This window comes from Plectropomus leopardus, chromosome 11 (genome assembly GCF_026936395.1).
Source record: "Plectropomus leopardus strain MGB_pleo_1.0 chromosome 11, ASM2693639v1, whole genome shotgun sequence".
Classification (NCBI taxonomy): domain Eukaryota; kingdom Metazoa; phylum Chordata; class Actinopteri; order Perciformes; family Serranidae; genus Plectropomus; species Plectropomus leopardus.
In genome coordinates, this window is record NC_142186.1 from 1921209 (window position 1) to 1939038 (window position 17830).

At 40.9% G+C, this 17830-nt stretch overlaps 1 protein-coding gene across 1 annotated transcript; it reads left to right on the forward strand.

Moving 5' to 3' along the window:
- The first annotated feature begins 6392 nt into the window (after positions 1–6392).
- LOC148188181 (uncharacterized) lies at positions 6393–7040 on the forward strand. Its single transcript, XM_088084877.1, has one exon. It carries the CDS (start codon positions 6393–6395, stop codon positions 7038–7040), a length of 648 nt encoding a protein of 215 aa, XP_087941003.1.
- The last annotated feature ends 10790 nt before the right edge of the window (positions 7041–17830 follow it).

Consider the following 17830-nt stretch of genomic DNA (forward strand, 5'->3'; position numbering starts at 1 on the left):
ATCATGGACTAGTCCTTTCAGTCACTTCATTTACTCCTAAACTCTGAAGTATAGTGATAAAACCTATAAGCCCAGGCACAAACAAAATCTTATAAATAAAGGAGTCAGATCAACCACAGATTATCGAATTTAACGGCGAAGTGACCAATCACGATCATATTAAGCGTAACGCAGCACTATCTCACCAAACACAGAAGTAAAATGAATGAATAAATGAATAAATGAATGGATTGCCACGGAGGCTTGCCTAATGATACTACAACAAACAAGGCAACATAAACAACTGATTGCCATCGGATGTTATTTACTGGTAAACAAATATATAAAATCATACACATAGCAATAGCGTCTCTTTGGTTGTCTGAACATTGATAAAAACTTTTCTCCAACCTGTTCCTCTTTGCAGGAGACAAGCTAAGGCCACGCGCACACAGCTGATATTAATTACATTGGGAGAGGCAGCGTCTCTCTCTCTCTCTCTCTCTCTCTCTCTCTCTCTCTCTCTCTCTCTCTCTTTCTCTACCGGTATCACCGGTAGCCTGCATTATTACACCTATTGATCAGCTCACCACTACTCCTTTTTTTTCAGTCTTTTCTTCAAATTAATTAACATAATACTAGGACATAGCAAAATGAAAGAAAACAAGGATCTTTCAGTTTGTGGCTTAACAGTGTTATTGCATGGCAGAACTCTTCAAAAGTTGAGCTGATCATCAAGAAGTTTTGAATCCACAATTCCTCCATGAAATCGTGGACTATCACCTCCCAGAAATCCCTCATATGTAGCAACTCCCACGTATAAGGTGCTTGCCTTTCCATTATCGCTCCATAACACACCTACGTGGCCTTGGATTGGAAATAATGACGGCTAGTGTGGTGGCTTCAATAGAAATAAAGCTGCTAATGTTTTGAACATCCATCACCATGCTTCTCAGAATGTTATCGCCAGAGGAGAAGTTGCAGAACATCACTCAATGGAAATAGTCATCTCGCAATTGTGTTTTATCGACATTTCAAAGATATTGCTTAATTTTTGTGCAAATCTGTGATGGAAACCTGCTTGGTGATGCAGAGGTCCCCAAACATCACTTAAGTGCTCAAATGACATTAAAGCACACCTTTGAGTGTAATATTGCAATTATGAAACTATTACCAACAAAATCAAAATGTATAATCAAAATGGACTCATGTTTTAGGGCAATTAGCTCTCAAAATGAAAACATTTTTTGGGGAGTGTGATCCCTGTTATCCACTTATAACTGGAAAACAATCAGTGGCGAATCATATATGTAATAAAACCCAGTTTACGACTCCAGCTAGCAGGTGAACTCTTAGTAATGACCTGCAGACATGTTTTCTAGTCCCCATTGAGTCCGCTGGCCAACTTGTGCTTATGCTTTCTATAGATCGTTGGGTTTCCCAATCTAAATAAATACACCAGATATAAACACAAAAATCCTCAGCTTGCTCAGTCTTGTTATGACTAAGATATCTGCTGAATAAAAACATTTTTCCATATACAGATTTAGCCATTACATCTGCAAACTTTACCTGTATTTTTAAGCTAGTAGCTCCGTGTCAGGTTATGGAGGACGCCAGAGGATGCCAAACATTTCCAATGGCTACGACAGGTTCTGTCAGGCTGCATTATTGTGCGAATCAAAGTGACCTTAATTTTCTCTGTTTTGACACAAATTAATCTGAGTTGTAGCTGAGTGGGAAACACAGAAACAATCTTTGGAGTATTTTTGTGTGTTTTTTTAAAAACTAAGGAACTAAGGATTTTGAGGAGCTTGTTACACCTGTTATTATTATTTGGTCTGGAAATGTTGTACAACTGAAAAATTAAGTCATGATTCAGCTGATCAAATTCTGATTAATTTTAAACAGTGCTCCTAAGCTGAAACACAAAATCAGGTGAGTTTAAGGGAACTCAGAGGGGCGGGGTGAAGGCTGAATCCTGAGGGGAAGCTGCACTGTTTTCAAACACATCTGAATGGGTACTCTAAAAAAGCCTGGAGACTATTCTGCTGCTGCTGACGCAGCCTGCATACAATTACCATTAATGTGGCTGCAGCTTTCCAACAATGTGTATGTGTGTGCGCATCCTCCAACCATCGGTTTGTGTGTGAATTTGTAATGCAATTGTGCCTGTGCGCGTAAACACTGTGACGGTGAAAATCGGGTAATATGGGGTGATGTTAACTCACACAGTGAGGGGCGGGGGCTGGGGTGGGGGTGGGGGTCAGAATCTAATTGAGAGGAGAAAGAGTCTGGAGCTGAGATGCTGCCAGTCGGCACGTAGGCCACCGGAGAGGGGGAGGGTGTGCAGAGTGCTGAAGAGGGTTGGGAGGGGAACCAGCCTGGGCTCCGGTTGGCAGAGATTTGATCGGATGAAGTCTCACGTCGCCTGCTGGCACGCAGCGATCTGAGTGGATCACGTCACAGGGACGGGCATGAATGGTCATTGTGGGATATGATGAATGTAATCATTCATGCCGTCTTCAAATTGAGCCGAGCTGAATTTGAGCTGATGAGAAAAAGGGAGGGCAACGATGAAAAAGGGCCTTTTCTGGTCAAGGAAGCTGATTTCTGGTGGCCAAGAGTGGTTCATGAAATTTCTCCTGATCTCTCGGGAAGGAATAAAAAGTGATCGTGTCCTGTCGATATCCTGACAACCCACAAAGCTCCACTTAATCCCTTCTGCTGAACAGAGATTCAGCCATTATCTCCACTTAGAGCACTTACAGGGATACTAAACCTGCTTTGCTTGTGGACCACTTTTGGGACCACAAATGTCGGGAGGCCGGGGGGCCAGTCGCAGCAGCCCCATACATGTTTCACATTTGGGGAATTTTTTAGGATTTCAGGACATGTCTAGGATTTTATAAAGTTTTAGATTTTAAGACGTTTCTAAGATTTTAGGATATTTCTTGGATTTAAGGAAGTTTCTAGGATTTCAGGACATTTTTAGTATTTTAGGACATTTCTAACATTTCAAGACGTTTCTCAGTTTTCAGGGCATTTCCAAGATTTCAGTAGGTTTTAATATTTTAGGTCATTTCCAGCATTTCAGATGGGTGCTAAGATTTGATGACATTTCTAAGATTTTCGGCAATTTCAGAGATTACGACATTTCTAGGATTATTGGGAATTTTTTTGATTTTAGGACCTTTCTAGGAATTTAGGACATAACTTGTATTTTAGGCTGTTTCTGGGATTTTAGCACATTTCTAGGATTTCAGGACATTTCTCAGACTTTAGGATGTTTATTTGATTTTCGGATGTTCGTATGATGTATCTTCAATTTTAAGAAAATTTGTAGGACTTAAGGATGTTTTTAGGATTTTAAGACATTTCTGAATTTTAGGACATGAGGGTCTTAACTAGGACCTCTGTCGGGGGATGTTGGGGATCCTCAACTGGCACTTTTTTTGATAAACAAGCTCTATTTTGATGCTGTTTTATGCACTCATATAAATTAAAAATAATTTAAAAAAACAATTTCCAGTGTGAATCACTTAATTTTTATGTTGAATTAGAAAATGGTTAGCCAGCACCCTATTGGGGGCCAGATTTGGTCCGAGGGCCATAAATTGAGTATCACTTATTAACAAGCTTGTCAGCATCTGCTCAGGGCTCGCTAAATGCTAATCACATGCACATGGCTGTTGGACTTCATTGTCTAGCTGCAGTGAGTCATACCTGGGCCTCAGGTTCAGAGTCATGAGATCTTCCACTCTGTTACATCAAAGGTGGCGTCGGCTCGGCACCACCACACCACATCCAGCAGGGTGGGGCCACTCCCCTCACACGGACTCCCGTCGTCGCTGCAGCTACCGTGACATTGGAACCAACGTGCCTGCATTGTTCCTGCTGCTCCCTCTGCGATGTCAGGGCCCCTCTGTTCATGTGACAGAAATTCCTTTGAATTTCTCCTCAGTCCCCCGGTCGCAGGCCCCGTTTGTGCAGCAACGTGTGTCATTTAAATATCAAAGAGTGTGAGAAGGTGGCCAGACAAGTTCGACTCATGTCCCTTGGCTTTTCAGACAGTGAAATGTGACTGCTGGTGCAGAAGCACTTTGATGAACAATGCGCACTTTGTGAGAGAGGAGGCATAATTTGGGTTTCTCATCTTGCAGAGCAACATTTCACTACAATACACTTCAATTGTAATAGAGCATTGCAGCTGCACTCATCAAGTTTTCTTATGTCAAAAACCCATCAAATAACTGTTTGATGTAAAAGCTGTTCCATGACAAACAGACAGATTTACGGTGTTAGGCTCTTGTTAAATCTTAATCCATATCTGTGATTTTAGATGTCCAACTTTGTAGTTCTGAATCAGGACTTCCACAATTTGAAGCAAGTAAATTGTGAAAAATAAATTGTGCAAAATAGAGCTGTTGTAACAGAATTTAGCAGCATTGTCATTTCTCTGATATTTTCTCTTAATTTTCTGTTAAGAGCTGAAAGAGGGCAAATCTCCCCCAGCTGTGGTGGAGTTGGACATATATCTGTCAATGAATCAGTGCATAACATGCAAGTTTAGAAATATCAATTTCATCCTGAAATTTAGCTCTAATCTAAAACTTCAAAAGCATTCAAAATTACTCTAATAGCACGTTTCCACTACGTGGTACATACTTTACTCCCCTTTGGTATCAGGTACTTTTCTGGGGGTCGTTTTCCATTCCAAGATAGCACCGCCTCAGTGGAGCTGGTCGTCATAGCGATGCCGCGCAAAACTGCCGTGATGTCATCTTCAACAAGACACACACACTGGTAGCTAACATTAGCATATGTGTTTACAAAACCCTGCCATTTCTTATCTTTAATGTTTGTCCGTAAGCCCCTTTTCAATGAGGTAGGTCCTTTGTTGCTCAGAAAAATGTGCCGTGCCATCACAGGCTATCTATCTTTTTTAGTAATGTTTTCACATGTAATGTTAATAATCATGTATATGTGTGTTATGCGCTTCGTCAACCCTGTTACTGACATCAGTTACTGTTTGAAAAGGTTTTACATTCATATTTAGAACAAATCTGAGGAAGTATGAAAGATACCCCCTAAGTGAAAATGTTGAGGGCTTTTATTTTTCCATGGAAGAATATGCTCATTTACAACTGAAACTTTCACAGCATCCTGTGTTTTAATAAAAAGTTATGGAAACAAAATACCTCAATGTCTTTGAGTGGTGTCATAGTCTGCTCTCCCCCTCTCCTGCTCTGCTGCTCAGCCACACCCCTCATCAGCTTCACTGCTTCCACCTGCTGCTGTCACCTGCTCACCATCTCCAATCAAGCCAATATATATGCAGCTTCACTCCACTCACTCTTTGCCAGATCGTCTTCGCTCTCATGCCTGACTCTCCAGCACTTGTTCCCGGACTGCTTACTTGGTACTGACCCGACTCGCCTCTGACCTTTGCTTCACATCTCAGCCCCGGTAAATCCACGAGCCTTCTGTCCTCGATTACGTGTTTTGCCTGCCTGCTTTCTGTTCCTCGGCTGCCTGTGGCTGGCCAGTTCCTGTTCAGCCCAAAGACCCACTGTGTCAGCTTCACCTCGCCCGCTCCTCTCCTCTGGTGCCATCAGCCTCTCCAACTCCATCTCAAGGTCCGGATCCACTCCCAGCCCTCATCTGAACCACTTTCCAGGAAAACTTTAATCTGCAGTGAGTTTGTGCTATTTCCCCTCAACCACACTCGTTGAGCCTTTTGAGAACTTTTGGACAATTACCTGCTCACGAGTCCCACACGCTCCCTGCCTGCACCATTGGTCTTATGGTAACCTGCCTGACTGCCACACGGGAGACCTGGGCTCAAATCCTGCCATACCTGCCTGCTCTACTCTGATGCATCTTGTGGTTAGCTGTTTTCCTGCATTAACCTGCTGAATAAAGACTGTTAATTCAACAAACCTGGTTCATTTGTGCTGCCATTGGGTTCACTCTACACCCGTTACAAGTGGTTTACTACTTTTTTTTTTAACATACACAATGAGTTGATTTTAGATTTAGATGTGTCTTTTCAGTTTTTTAAATTATATCCAGTTTTCTAAAGTATTTAATGAACTTATGCTACCAATACTACATATTACAATGTCTATGCTTTGTATGTGTTTTTCAGACTTATCACACCTTGCTAGTCACCGCAGACCTTCTGTTTAGGCCTTCAGCTGAGCTACCGAGTTAATTGTTCCCAACTTCACTGGCCCTTACTGGGTGCAGAACTTCAGGATGTCTGAAGAAACATTTTGCAGCTGTGTACCATCTTTTCAGCATAAGCACAACCACTGTGTGCTGGTGTGCAAGAGTTCTGTGCTGCTGCTGCTGAGACATGCTTGGTACCAGAACAAATTTGTTTCCCAGACCAGATGAAGTTTGAGGAAATGTCGGCCTACAATGAGAACAGGTGGGGGCTCCCGCAGTGTATTGGTGCTACTGATGGATCACACATACCCATCTTGGCACCACGGGAGTACCACTGCGACTACCTCAACCGCTGGCACTCCATCATCCTTCAAGGTGTTGTAGATGGAAAGGGACCTTTCTGGAACGTGTTTGCAGGCCTACCTGGGAGCTTGCGTGATGCTCAGGTTTGGAGACTGTGGGAGTTGGCAAGCCATGGCGACCACTTTCCAGCTTACACCAGGAATATTGCTAAGGTGAATGTTGGCTACTGTATCCTAGGAGACTCTGCTTATCCCATGCAGAGCTGGCTCTTAAAACCATTCCCTGACACTGGACATCTGACAGCAGAACAGCAAATCTGCAGAGCACAGGTAGTGGTTGAAAATGCTTTTGGTCGACTGAAGGGAAGGTGGCACTGCCTCATGAAAAGAAATGATTGTGATGTCAAACTAGTCAAAACGATGGTCCTGACTTGCTATGCTCTTTATAACCTTTGCAAGAGTCATGGAGAGACCTATGACAATGAGTGGGATGCAGCAGCAGAGCCTGTGGTGGCACTGGCACAGGTTGCAGAGGAGCGGGGCAGGGATGTACAAGAGGGTCTGATGCGCTACCTGAATAGCTAAATATACATTTTTCTTTCCTGTTGTGTATTTTACACACATTGTAAATTGTATGAGGATAGATCTGAACTATTTTCCCTGTCGTGTATTGCACAGGTTTGCTGCACACTTTTGAAAGTACGTTTAATTTCATTCATGAATTCAGAATTTAATACCTTTTCTTAATCTTTATAACCCTAGTTTTGTGTAAACATAAATAGATCAGATACTATCTTTCCACGTATAAATGTCAACTTTGTTTTTGTCAAACTTTTTTTTAGTTAAAGATTTAATATTTGGTCAATTCAGCGCTAAACCCTTAAAAAAGGAAATCATACTGAAAATGTGTGTTTCAATTTACAAAACTTTAACAGAAAAACAAATGTGCAAATAAAGCAAAGGTTTGCACTGCAGTGCATATAATACTTGCATAATACAAACTATATTCAAAAATATACATCTATACAACTAGATACAAAAGACTAAGAGCCGCAGGGCAGAGGAACCGGATTCATTCCAGGAGTTAAGGAACTTGGTGACGCTGGCCAGTTAACGCCTGCACAAGCTTCCTGTTCCCAGGAATGTCTGGTTAAAGGCCACGGTTGCCACGATCTCCTCCCTCCTCAGGGCTGCTTCCTGCTCCCTCACCTGGACGGCATCAGCAAGGACCATATGAAATTGGCACTCTTGCTGTATTTGGTTCAACTCCTGCTGCTCAATATCAGCCGCCTGCATGTCCCGCAGGACCATGACATGGTCCTGTCCACATTTCCTCTTGCCTGCTCAATAATGAAGAAAAAACAATTCTTAAAAACTCAATTTGGGGCCTGAGACAATCCACTTTTCTTAATTTTGGTGAAAAGAATAGATTCTCAGATTACAGGCTACAAGAAGTTGAAGTTTTTTCTCCTGATTTATTAATTCCACTGGAGTTAATACAGCTACTGATACTGATACTGATCACACTGCTTTTTTGAGATGGTATTTTTGCATTGTACAAGCACAACATAAGGTGTGTACCGCTTTTGCCATGCCTACCTGTGACTACACACTGAGGTGTCATGGCGCTGGAGGGTGTTGGTGTTGAAGCTTCTGATGGTGCTGGTGTCAATGCTGATGGTACAGATCGGGCGTCATCACCAGAGGAACCCTCCTCACTTGTCAAAAATTCACCTTGAATAAAAATCATAATCAGCTTTATTGCCAAGTTGTCTATGAGATTACTTGGTGTTGCTGTGGTGCATGGCAGTCAAACATGTACACAAAATCAAGTAATCAAAAGTAATATTAAAAAGACAATTTACGATAGAGGAAAAATGTAACATTAAAACCTAGAATATATTCTGGTGAAAGGAATAGCAACAGATAAAATTTTAGATATGAAATACAGAATGAGATGAATGTACAGGATATTGACCAGGAGTAAATAGTATATGTAGTGTTTATGATTTATATTGTTTTATATATAATTTATATATTATATGATTTACAGCAATAACGTTACAAGATTAGGCTTGTTACAAGCTTCTCAATCACACGACTTACTGCAACCCAATAAGAAATAGCAAAAACTCTAGAAAAACTAAACATAAACAATAACACTCAGCACAACAATAGCACTAGCTAATGTTATCTGCTTTGTGTTGGCTTTGTTGTGTTACATGTTTGTGTTGTTCTAAGTTTGCATATAACAACACTAACCAACTAAAGAAAACACGGCTGAGCTTTAAACAAAAAAACTTCCGTCGGCCAGCAAGGTGAGGAATGTTTGCACTTCCTCGAATGACCACGGCGTGGTCTTTCCGGTTGCCATTTTAGGAAAGAAAACAAAAATGATACTAAACTGCTGCCACTACAATAGCTTGGCTGTTAAAAAATGGCGGGCATGGATTTGCGCTATTCAGGGTATTCCGTGCGTGCTGCACATTGATGATGCAATGATGCAGTGATGATTCTCTCTGACCAGTCAGCGGTCTGCAGTGTTTCCACGTCACCTTTAAGTACCGCATAGTACCTGGTCAGCTCATAGTACCTGGTCGGATTTTCGGAGTAGAGTAGAGTGGGTACCATGTAGTGGAAACGCGCCTTAAGATGGAGACAAATTAACCCCTCTGCCTATATAGTGGGACAAGGACAGTAGTCCATTTAAATGTCCTAACTTAGCTCTAAACATAGCTCCACTGAACTGTATATGGAAACTTAACTGACTCTAAGTTTATCCAACTAGCCTTTGCCACAATCTCCGTCAGCCGATAATGTCCTTGACATTTAATTTTATCATCTAACCATGGCAATTCTTCCCCCTAAATATACACACCCCAGCCTGACTCGTGGCTCACTGTTTTGGTTTTCCAGCCCTCTCACAGCTTTGCTCAGGCTTTCTCGCTGGGGAGCATGTTGGAGCTTTTAGCAGAAAAAGGTCCAGATATTTTCTTCAGCAGTGGGCGGAGCCCAAACCAGAGCTAAAAGTGTGACTGTTGGACTAACATAGATTTCAAAGTTGCTGTGTGTCCTCTGGATGAGTAATTTCTCAACACTTTGACATATTCCATGTTGTGGCTCAGAGATAGTGCGGGTTGTCCTCTAATCGGAGGGTCAAGAGATTTGATCCCCGGCTCCTCCAGGCAACATGTCGACGTATCCTGGGGCAAGATACTGGAACTCAAATTGCTCCCATTGCTGCAACATCAGAGTCAGAGTGCATGTGAATGGTGCATCAGTAACAGGTGGGCCACCAGTTTGTGAATGTGTGTGTGAATGGTTGAACGTGACATGTAGCGTGAAAGTGCTCTGTGTGACCGAAAGACTACTATACAAGTGCAGTCCATTTACCATTTACCATCAAATTCAAAGGGTGCCAATATGTCAAAGTTGTGTTTTCAGTTAGTTCCACCACCACCAAGTGGCCTTCATGACTTCATGCAGCTATAATAAATATGTCAAATATAACAATTACAAATTGATGTGTGGATAATTCTACTGATAAAATAATGTAATAGTATATTTCACTGAATTACAGAAAAAAAAACATTTTTTTGCATACTTGCTCTTGGGTGAGTAGTTCAGAATATAAATTCCTTAAAAATCTAAATATCCAATAACACAATTGGAACAGACAATATTCCTAAATTGGTCAATTTGAGTCATTTGCTCTGCAGAAGCCTCTGGAAAGGAAAGGTTGTCCTTCTCCTTACCTTTTACTTTCTTTCTCTTATTTTGTCTTTCATGTCACAGCAACCAGAGATGAGAATTTTGCACTCACATGGGAGCTCAAGAAAAAGAGAAGAAATGAAAGTGAGATGAGTGAAGTTTCAAAGGACAGATGCAGAGGGAGTGAGCTGACATTTACAGGACAGCAGGAACATTAAGAACATCAGTGTTGCTGTGAGTATCAAGTAGCAGAAGAATGCAGGTTTGGCAGTCGATTGTCCCTGAGTGAGGTGGATGTTGTGCAGTGTGTCATTGCAACAGGTGACTGCAATGGTCTTGTGCACAAATCCACTAAGGCCCTTAACTAAGCGTAGACATTGTCACACACAATTACATAGTGGCCCCATGCTTGCAACTATGTAATAATGCAATTATTAGTTTGTTTGCGACATTAATTACTTTTAGTTCTTTTTTCTCTCTGCTACACACAGCAGTTTAAAATCAACAAAGGGACTTGTTGCTCGCTGCCAACTCCAGGGGCTCTATCTTATGCTCGGTGCAAGGTGGCGCACAGCACAGCACAAGTGTCATTGCTAGTGTCAGATCAGCACAGTTGTAATTTCACGCCCAGCACCCACATCCTTATAACAAATGTACGTGCGCCCATCTGTGCGCCCCTGGGCGTGTTGGTCTTAAAGTGAGGTATGGTCAGACGCATTGTTGGCGGATTGCTATTTTGAGGCAACAGAAAGTGAATGTGCTTTTGGCCAAATAAAAGCTGCTCTGAAGTCAAAGGTGCAGTCTGTTTCGTGATATTTAAAGAGTGGAATATTCAGATAGCAGATGCGCCTGCATGAAGTTCAGATGTTTGAATAAGTCAGGTGGGACATCACAATACAGCCCTCACAGTCGGAGCATTCTTTGTTGTGTGTTGCACAACATTGATATGCCTCATGGATGTCTCTTGGACATAATTGAGGGCACATTACAGGACACAGGAAAGCGTGAGGCTGAACTGTGGGTGCTGATGCCAGTTAACCCAAATATGCCAACAGCAGCACACTCACTGAGAGATCAGCTGGCTCCTCCCGTTTCTGCTTGATTTTTATGCTGTGTGGGAAGCTTTTTTTTTACCCATCCTCCTCACATCACTCACAAGGCCGTTCTGGAGGTTCAAAAAAATGCATCACCTCTTACTCCTGCTTTACCTCTGTTGCTGTTGGTGGATATCTGCTGCTTCCGTAAATTATCTGCTCGTACGCCTTCACCTCCCGCACAAACAGATCGGCTTCTTCAGCAGAACACCTCTCACATCAGTAATTCGCTAAATCCATCATTCAAACATTAGGGGGGCATCTGGATTGCATGTAAACACTGGTGTGCAGATACTGCTCTTACTGGACTTGCACAAGTATGTGTACTCCCACATAGGAGCTAAAGGCTAAAGGCTCCAGCAAGGCTAAAATATGACGCCAGTGACATTTTTCAAAACAACTTGTTACATCGAGGCTTCAGGACACTTGTAAAGCTTTATAAAACATGCTTATACCCTTTTGATTTATAGCTGTGTCTTGATTCTAGAGCTTTTGTTTTATGTATTGTAAACTTAATTCTACTTGCTTTATTTGTTGTCTTATCCTTCCTTCTTCTTACAAAGCACAAAGTAGTTTTAGATTTGAAAAGTGCTGCATCTACAGTCATAAAAACTTTATCATCAGTGCATATGTTCCAGTTTAATTTCCAAAGAATTGCTTCTGTTTTGTGTTAATGAAACTGCGAAAGAGGAGAGTCTAACGCAGATCACTGCTACATTTCATTTTTACTTTCATTTAGTAACATTTGAAACTCATGCATTCACTCTTTTTTGTCTCATCTCCTGAGGCTTCACCACCATTTTAACAGCAGCTGCATGTAAGGGGGTTAATGGGAATCAGGTGCTGGTTTCTCCTCAGCAGCCCCCCACCCCCCAACTCTCTCCATTTTGCAACCAATGCTGCCCCCAGTTGCCAAGTCAGCATTATTACCAGTGACAGTAAAGCTGTTAGTGGCAGTCATCTGCAACCTGTTGTGTACTATGACCTCACTATTGAACCATGCACATACCACGTGGGCACATAGAGTTTACAGGAGCGTAAACATTAAAACTACATACTATTGGTGCTATTAAGTCCCACCTCACAGTTAATGGGGTAAACTCAGCTGACAGTTTCAGAACACAGGGCTATAACAAAAGGCAAGCAGCTGGATCTTGTATCACAGTTAAACAGTGAGCTAAAACATGTTTCTGAAATCATCAGATATACGTAACTATGTAACTATATGTTAGCAACAGAATCTTGGTTTATATTTGATCAACGCTGTTTGGTTTTGCTGTTTGATCTCCATTTTTTTGGCCTCCATTTCACTGGAAACGAAGCAGTAAGCTGCCCACTTCCTGTTCCTAAACTTTCGCTATTACAGCTAAATATTGCAATAAAATATGTGTCTGAAAACAGAACTAGACAGTGCAGTGACATAATCTTGATTTATATTCAATCAGCACTGTCTAGTTTTACTGTGTGAATGGATTTCGGTCTGACTTTGAGAGAGAGAGAGACAGAGACTTCAGACATCAGACAACTTTATTTATCCCAATAGGCCAATTCAATTTCATAATCTACCCAAACCAAACACAAACTGACAAACAAGAACATGCAGCACATCACAACATGCATCACAACATGACCACTTTGATGTACTGCAGTAGCAGTACATCAAAGTGGTCAGTACATGGGCTACACTGGCACCTCGTGTGTCTGAAATTTCATGCCTCATTATATGAGGTAGTAAATTAATAACACATTCTGATGGGACACTGATCCAACACTATGCTCTTTGTAGGAGTAATGTGGCTAGTGCACAAATACCAAATTAATTGAAAAAAAGAGAGAGAATCACCACAGAAAACCTTGTTTAACCACAATTAACTTGGCACACACGCCAGTCTCCATTGATTCTTTTATGTTGATGCTGTTACTTTTTATGCACTTTTAACTTTAACTCTTGTCTGAATGAACTCATTATATGACAATCAGCTGTTATAAATTTCGGCATATTTACATTATTGAGTTTGTGAACAACAGGATTACAAAATAATCTTAACTTTATGAGCAGACTGAGTTTGTGCAGTTGTCTGGGAGGTGGTTCAGGTACGGAACCTCAGTTACAACCTCACTCAAAGACATTACATTTATACTTTATTTATTCCTCAGTTATTGTAAAGTGTGTTTTCTCATCTGTTAAACTCATCTGCTAGAAAATTAGGCTGTATTCCCCCTCATCTTGTCTGGATACATGCAGAGGCCTCGCCCGCCATCTCCTTTCTCTTTTCCAGCGTACATTTCAGAGTTAGCTATATTGGGCAGTATGTAAACACACAAGGAATTGGACTCAACAAGAAGGAACAGTAATGCTGAACTAAATTAAGTTATGAATAATCAAGTCCATTTTATTTATATGGCCCTGTATCAAAACACACATTTGCCTCAAGGGGCTGTACAATCTGTGCAGCACACAATGTCCTTTCAACCCAGATAATGATAAGACTGGGAAAAAAGTCCCCAAAAAACCTTTAACAGGGACAAATGGAGGAAAACTTAAGAGGAGGAAGGATCCCTCTCCCAGGAGAGACAGACATGCAATTTGCTTGGGTTCCATGTGACACACACTGCAAACCACAGAAACAAGTGAAAAGAAGACGACGGAGGTATGATGAAACAGAAATCAAAATGAAAAAAAAATGTTCATATAGTATGCCCGCAATATGTTGTGCTGTTGGCTGGCACAACAGTCGTCAGAGAAACTACAGATTTATTTCATCCCAAAGCAGCAAGAAACAGAAAGAGAAAGCAATAACTTTTTTAACAAATAAATAGTGGTGAATTACCTTAAACCCTGTTCGCACAGGACTAGTATTGCATGGGGACCGCCAGTAATTAATACTAATTGCAAAGATGTCTGTGATTTTAATCCAATGTGAATGATTCATGTCCCTAATTTCAAGTCAGGCTCTCCCTTTGCTCCTGTTGTGCTGCTTTAATACTAAATTATATTCTCTGTGTGCAGATCCCTGCAATCCTGTCACCAGCTCACCTCCAGTCTTGCCTGTTTGCCGGTAAGGCTGAAAGCTCTTCCTGTTCCCAGCTCCATGATCCATGGTCTTCTTGGAAACTTGCAAAAACTCCCAGACACCACATAACCACGTCCCTGGATTTTCCCCTTTTCCTGCAAAGAGCGCTCAGCCTCATTCTCACCTGAACACACTACAATACATGAAAGAAAAACATACAGTAAAAAAACAACAGCAATACATTCCGTGTATAAAGTATAAAAATAGGTCTCAGTGATACACATTTGAGCAGATACAGTTTACAATAAATAAATATTCATGTGATTTATCATGCCGTGAAAAAAAAAAATCCTTGGCCCCAAAAGGAAATCCTGTAACACAACACAAGAAGACTCCAGACGTCTTGTTCCTGCAGAACCCAGCCAAGGCCCTGTACCCCTCCAGAAACTCAGAGTCTACAACAATTTTTATTTTGTTTAATACTTAACTTCTTGTTGCAACTTATTTGTTGTTTCCATGTCTGTCTGCACTGTGGACAAGCTGAAAAAACTAACTCTTTATAAAAAAGCAGCGCTAAAAACATCAGCACAAACATTACATGACAGGCTGCTGTCACTTCAGATTTCATTAGACAGTGACCTGACATGAGACAGAGACCGAGTCAGAAAAACCTATTCCACCACCAGAATCAAGTTAAGAGTATTACTACTTGAGTGATGCAAAAATTGAGCGACACCAAAAGTAATAAAACTGCTGATTCTCTGACTGTCTACCAGATTTGAGCCTTACCTGAAATTCTAGTCATGTAAAAATGAACCTTTGCTTATTTCTTTACTGCATTCAGGCACAAGAATTAAAACCCCTGAAAATCGGTTTGATTTCTTTTTTAAAAACGTGGGGGAAAAGGTGATGAGCATCTTGGCAAAATGCATATATATATATTTATATATATATATATATATATATATATATAGAGAGAGAGAGAGAGAGAGAGAGAGAGAGAGAGAGAGAGAGATGATTCCCTTATTTTTTGTTAGTGTTTTTGTTATGTTTTTTTACAACTTCTTGCTCATTTTTGGGCTGTTTTTAAGTTACTCATCTAGCCAATTTGCTCAGGTTTCAAAGGGTTAACTTATCTGCCTGTGAGTGGCACTTGTGGTTTTCTTGAACCCTTTCCAACTTCCAAAATCATGAAGCAGAAACATCAAACTGTGATGCTCACGTGTTTGGATCACCATGGCAACACACAGGAAGTGGTTACAACCACGTGAGGTGGCTTCTCTTCATCAGAGATATTGATCTGTTGATTTACAACCACATGGACCACTCAGTTGGTGTACAAGGCACTGGCACCTAAAAACAACACATATGCACAGTTTCAGATCAATCTCAAAGTAAAACGCAGAGACTTAAAAATGATCATATAAACAAAGAAAGCAGCAGGAATTAAAATATGCTTAACACCACATTATGACACCAAGACCCATGACCTTGATGAATGCGATAGAAAATCCATGCTGTGGATGATGAATGATCTGTTGTGGAAACTGATGAGAAACCATCTCATTTCATCCTCTGAATGATCTACGTCTGCTTTGTGGCTGTAAAGTTTAATGAGACTGCAATTATCCTTGAGGTCACTATAGGTCATTTTATACTGTGATGTATAAAAAAAAAACATTTTATTCTTGCTTCTTCCATTCCTTTTATATCAGTTTTGTGCATTTTAATAAAAAAAAACAACATTTCGGACAAAAAGCATTTTTGTAAAACAAAGTCATTTCCAAGAGCAAAATCAATTTTATGTTTACATGTTTTTTTAAAAAACTTTTTTTCCTATTATTTTCTTATGTTAACTCGAATTGTACAAAAATAATACAGAAAATAATATTTTGTTTAAGGTATAGTGGAACTATAGAGGGGAACATTCCCCAAAATGTCAGGAGGCACCACAGCTACAGAACAGTCCCTAAGTAACGGCTTTGTCGTGATCTCTGCATATTTACATGTTATTCTGCTTGTTGTTGGAAGGAATCAAACATCAGATATCAGTTAATTCTTTCAAAATAACCGAGCTGTAAACTCTACATCTGAACTCACACTGCAAGAAACGTCTCCTCTTGTCCTGCCTGTCACCTCACACACACACACACACACACACACACACACACACACACACACACACACACACACACACACACCTAGTGCAGGAGGAGAGTGGAAGGGACACTGGCCTGATGGAAGCTGACAGCGGTGTTTTGCAGATATTCTGAGCAGCGAGCATGGGAATAAATGAAAATATAATATCCTCCCTGTTCCCCAATGATCTGAATAAGTTGTTAAATGTGTTTCTTGTTGCTTTTCAAAGGCAAAATGTCGCTGAGAGGATCTGAAAAGTGCTCAATAGTGATAAAGTCCACATGTTAGTAGTTCTTTCTTCCTGTTACCCTGGGACCTTGGATTATTATTATTTGTTTGTTTTTGGACACAGAAATGTTGTTCTATTGCAAACAGCTGTAACAGCACCCCTGACACTATGACAGTGGAAACCGATCTTGTCAATGGCGGGGAAAATGTTAGGCTTTAGGTATCCTTCTGCATCTGCTGACATTCAGGGATGTTGCTACTGTGATGACAGCAAATGTACATGGTGGGATGATGCTGCATGTGGTTATGTTTAGACAACACAAACATATAGCAACCAATGCACATGCTGGCACAGATTATTAGGATTATTAGGGGAAGGTGGCACATGGTAAGGTTTAGAAAAAAAAACAGGAACTGAACACTAGACTCCCGCATGAAAGTCTGGGGTTTGTTGGACCCATCATTGCCACTCCCGCCCACCATATAGGTGCTCACATGCTCCTTATATTACATGGTTACCAGGAGCATTTCATCCTGACACCATCATGCTGTGTTTCATACAGACACAACAGTTTCTGCCCGGCTACATTCACTTTTTTAAAATTGTATCTTTATTAGGGAAGGGCGGCCGTGGCTCAGAGGTAGAGTGGGTCGTCCTCTAATCAGCGGTTCGATCCCCAGCTCCTCTGGACAACATGTCGAAGTATCCTTGGGCAAGATACTGAACCCCAAATTGCTCCCGATGCTGTGTCATCAGAGTGTGAGTGTATGTGAATGATGACTGAGTAGCAGGTGGCATCTTGTACGGTAGCCTCGGCCACCAGTGTGTAAATGTGTGTGTGAATGGGTGAATGTGACATGTAGTGCTTTAGCACATAATAAGACTAGAAAAGCGCTATACAAGTATTGTCCATTTACCATAGTCCATTTAAATATAACAAAATAGCACCATCAAAAATGCATTCCCTTTCCATTTTTTGTATATAAAGTCCATAAATGGAGCATCATCCAAACCAAGGCAGAAGAGTTCAAAAAATGTGCTTGTCATCCTTTGCTTCAATTCATGTTCAACGTAATACTCACAGCGTACTCATTAGGACATAGTAATATAGTGCCTTTGGAAAATAGCCTTCATAAACACTCTTATTCACAGACTGCACTCACACTGATACCACTCTGATACAATTAA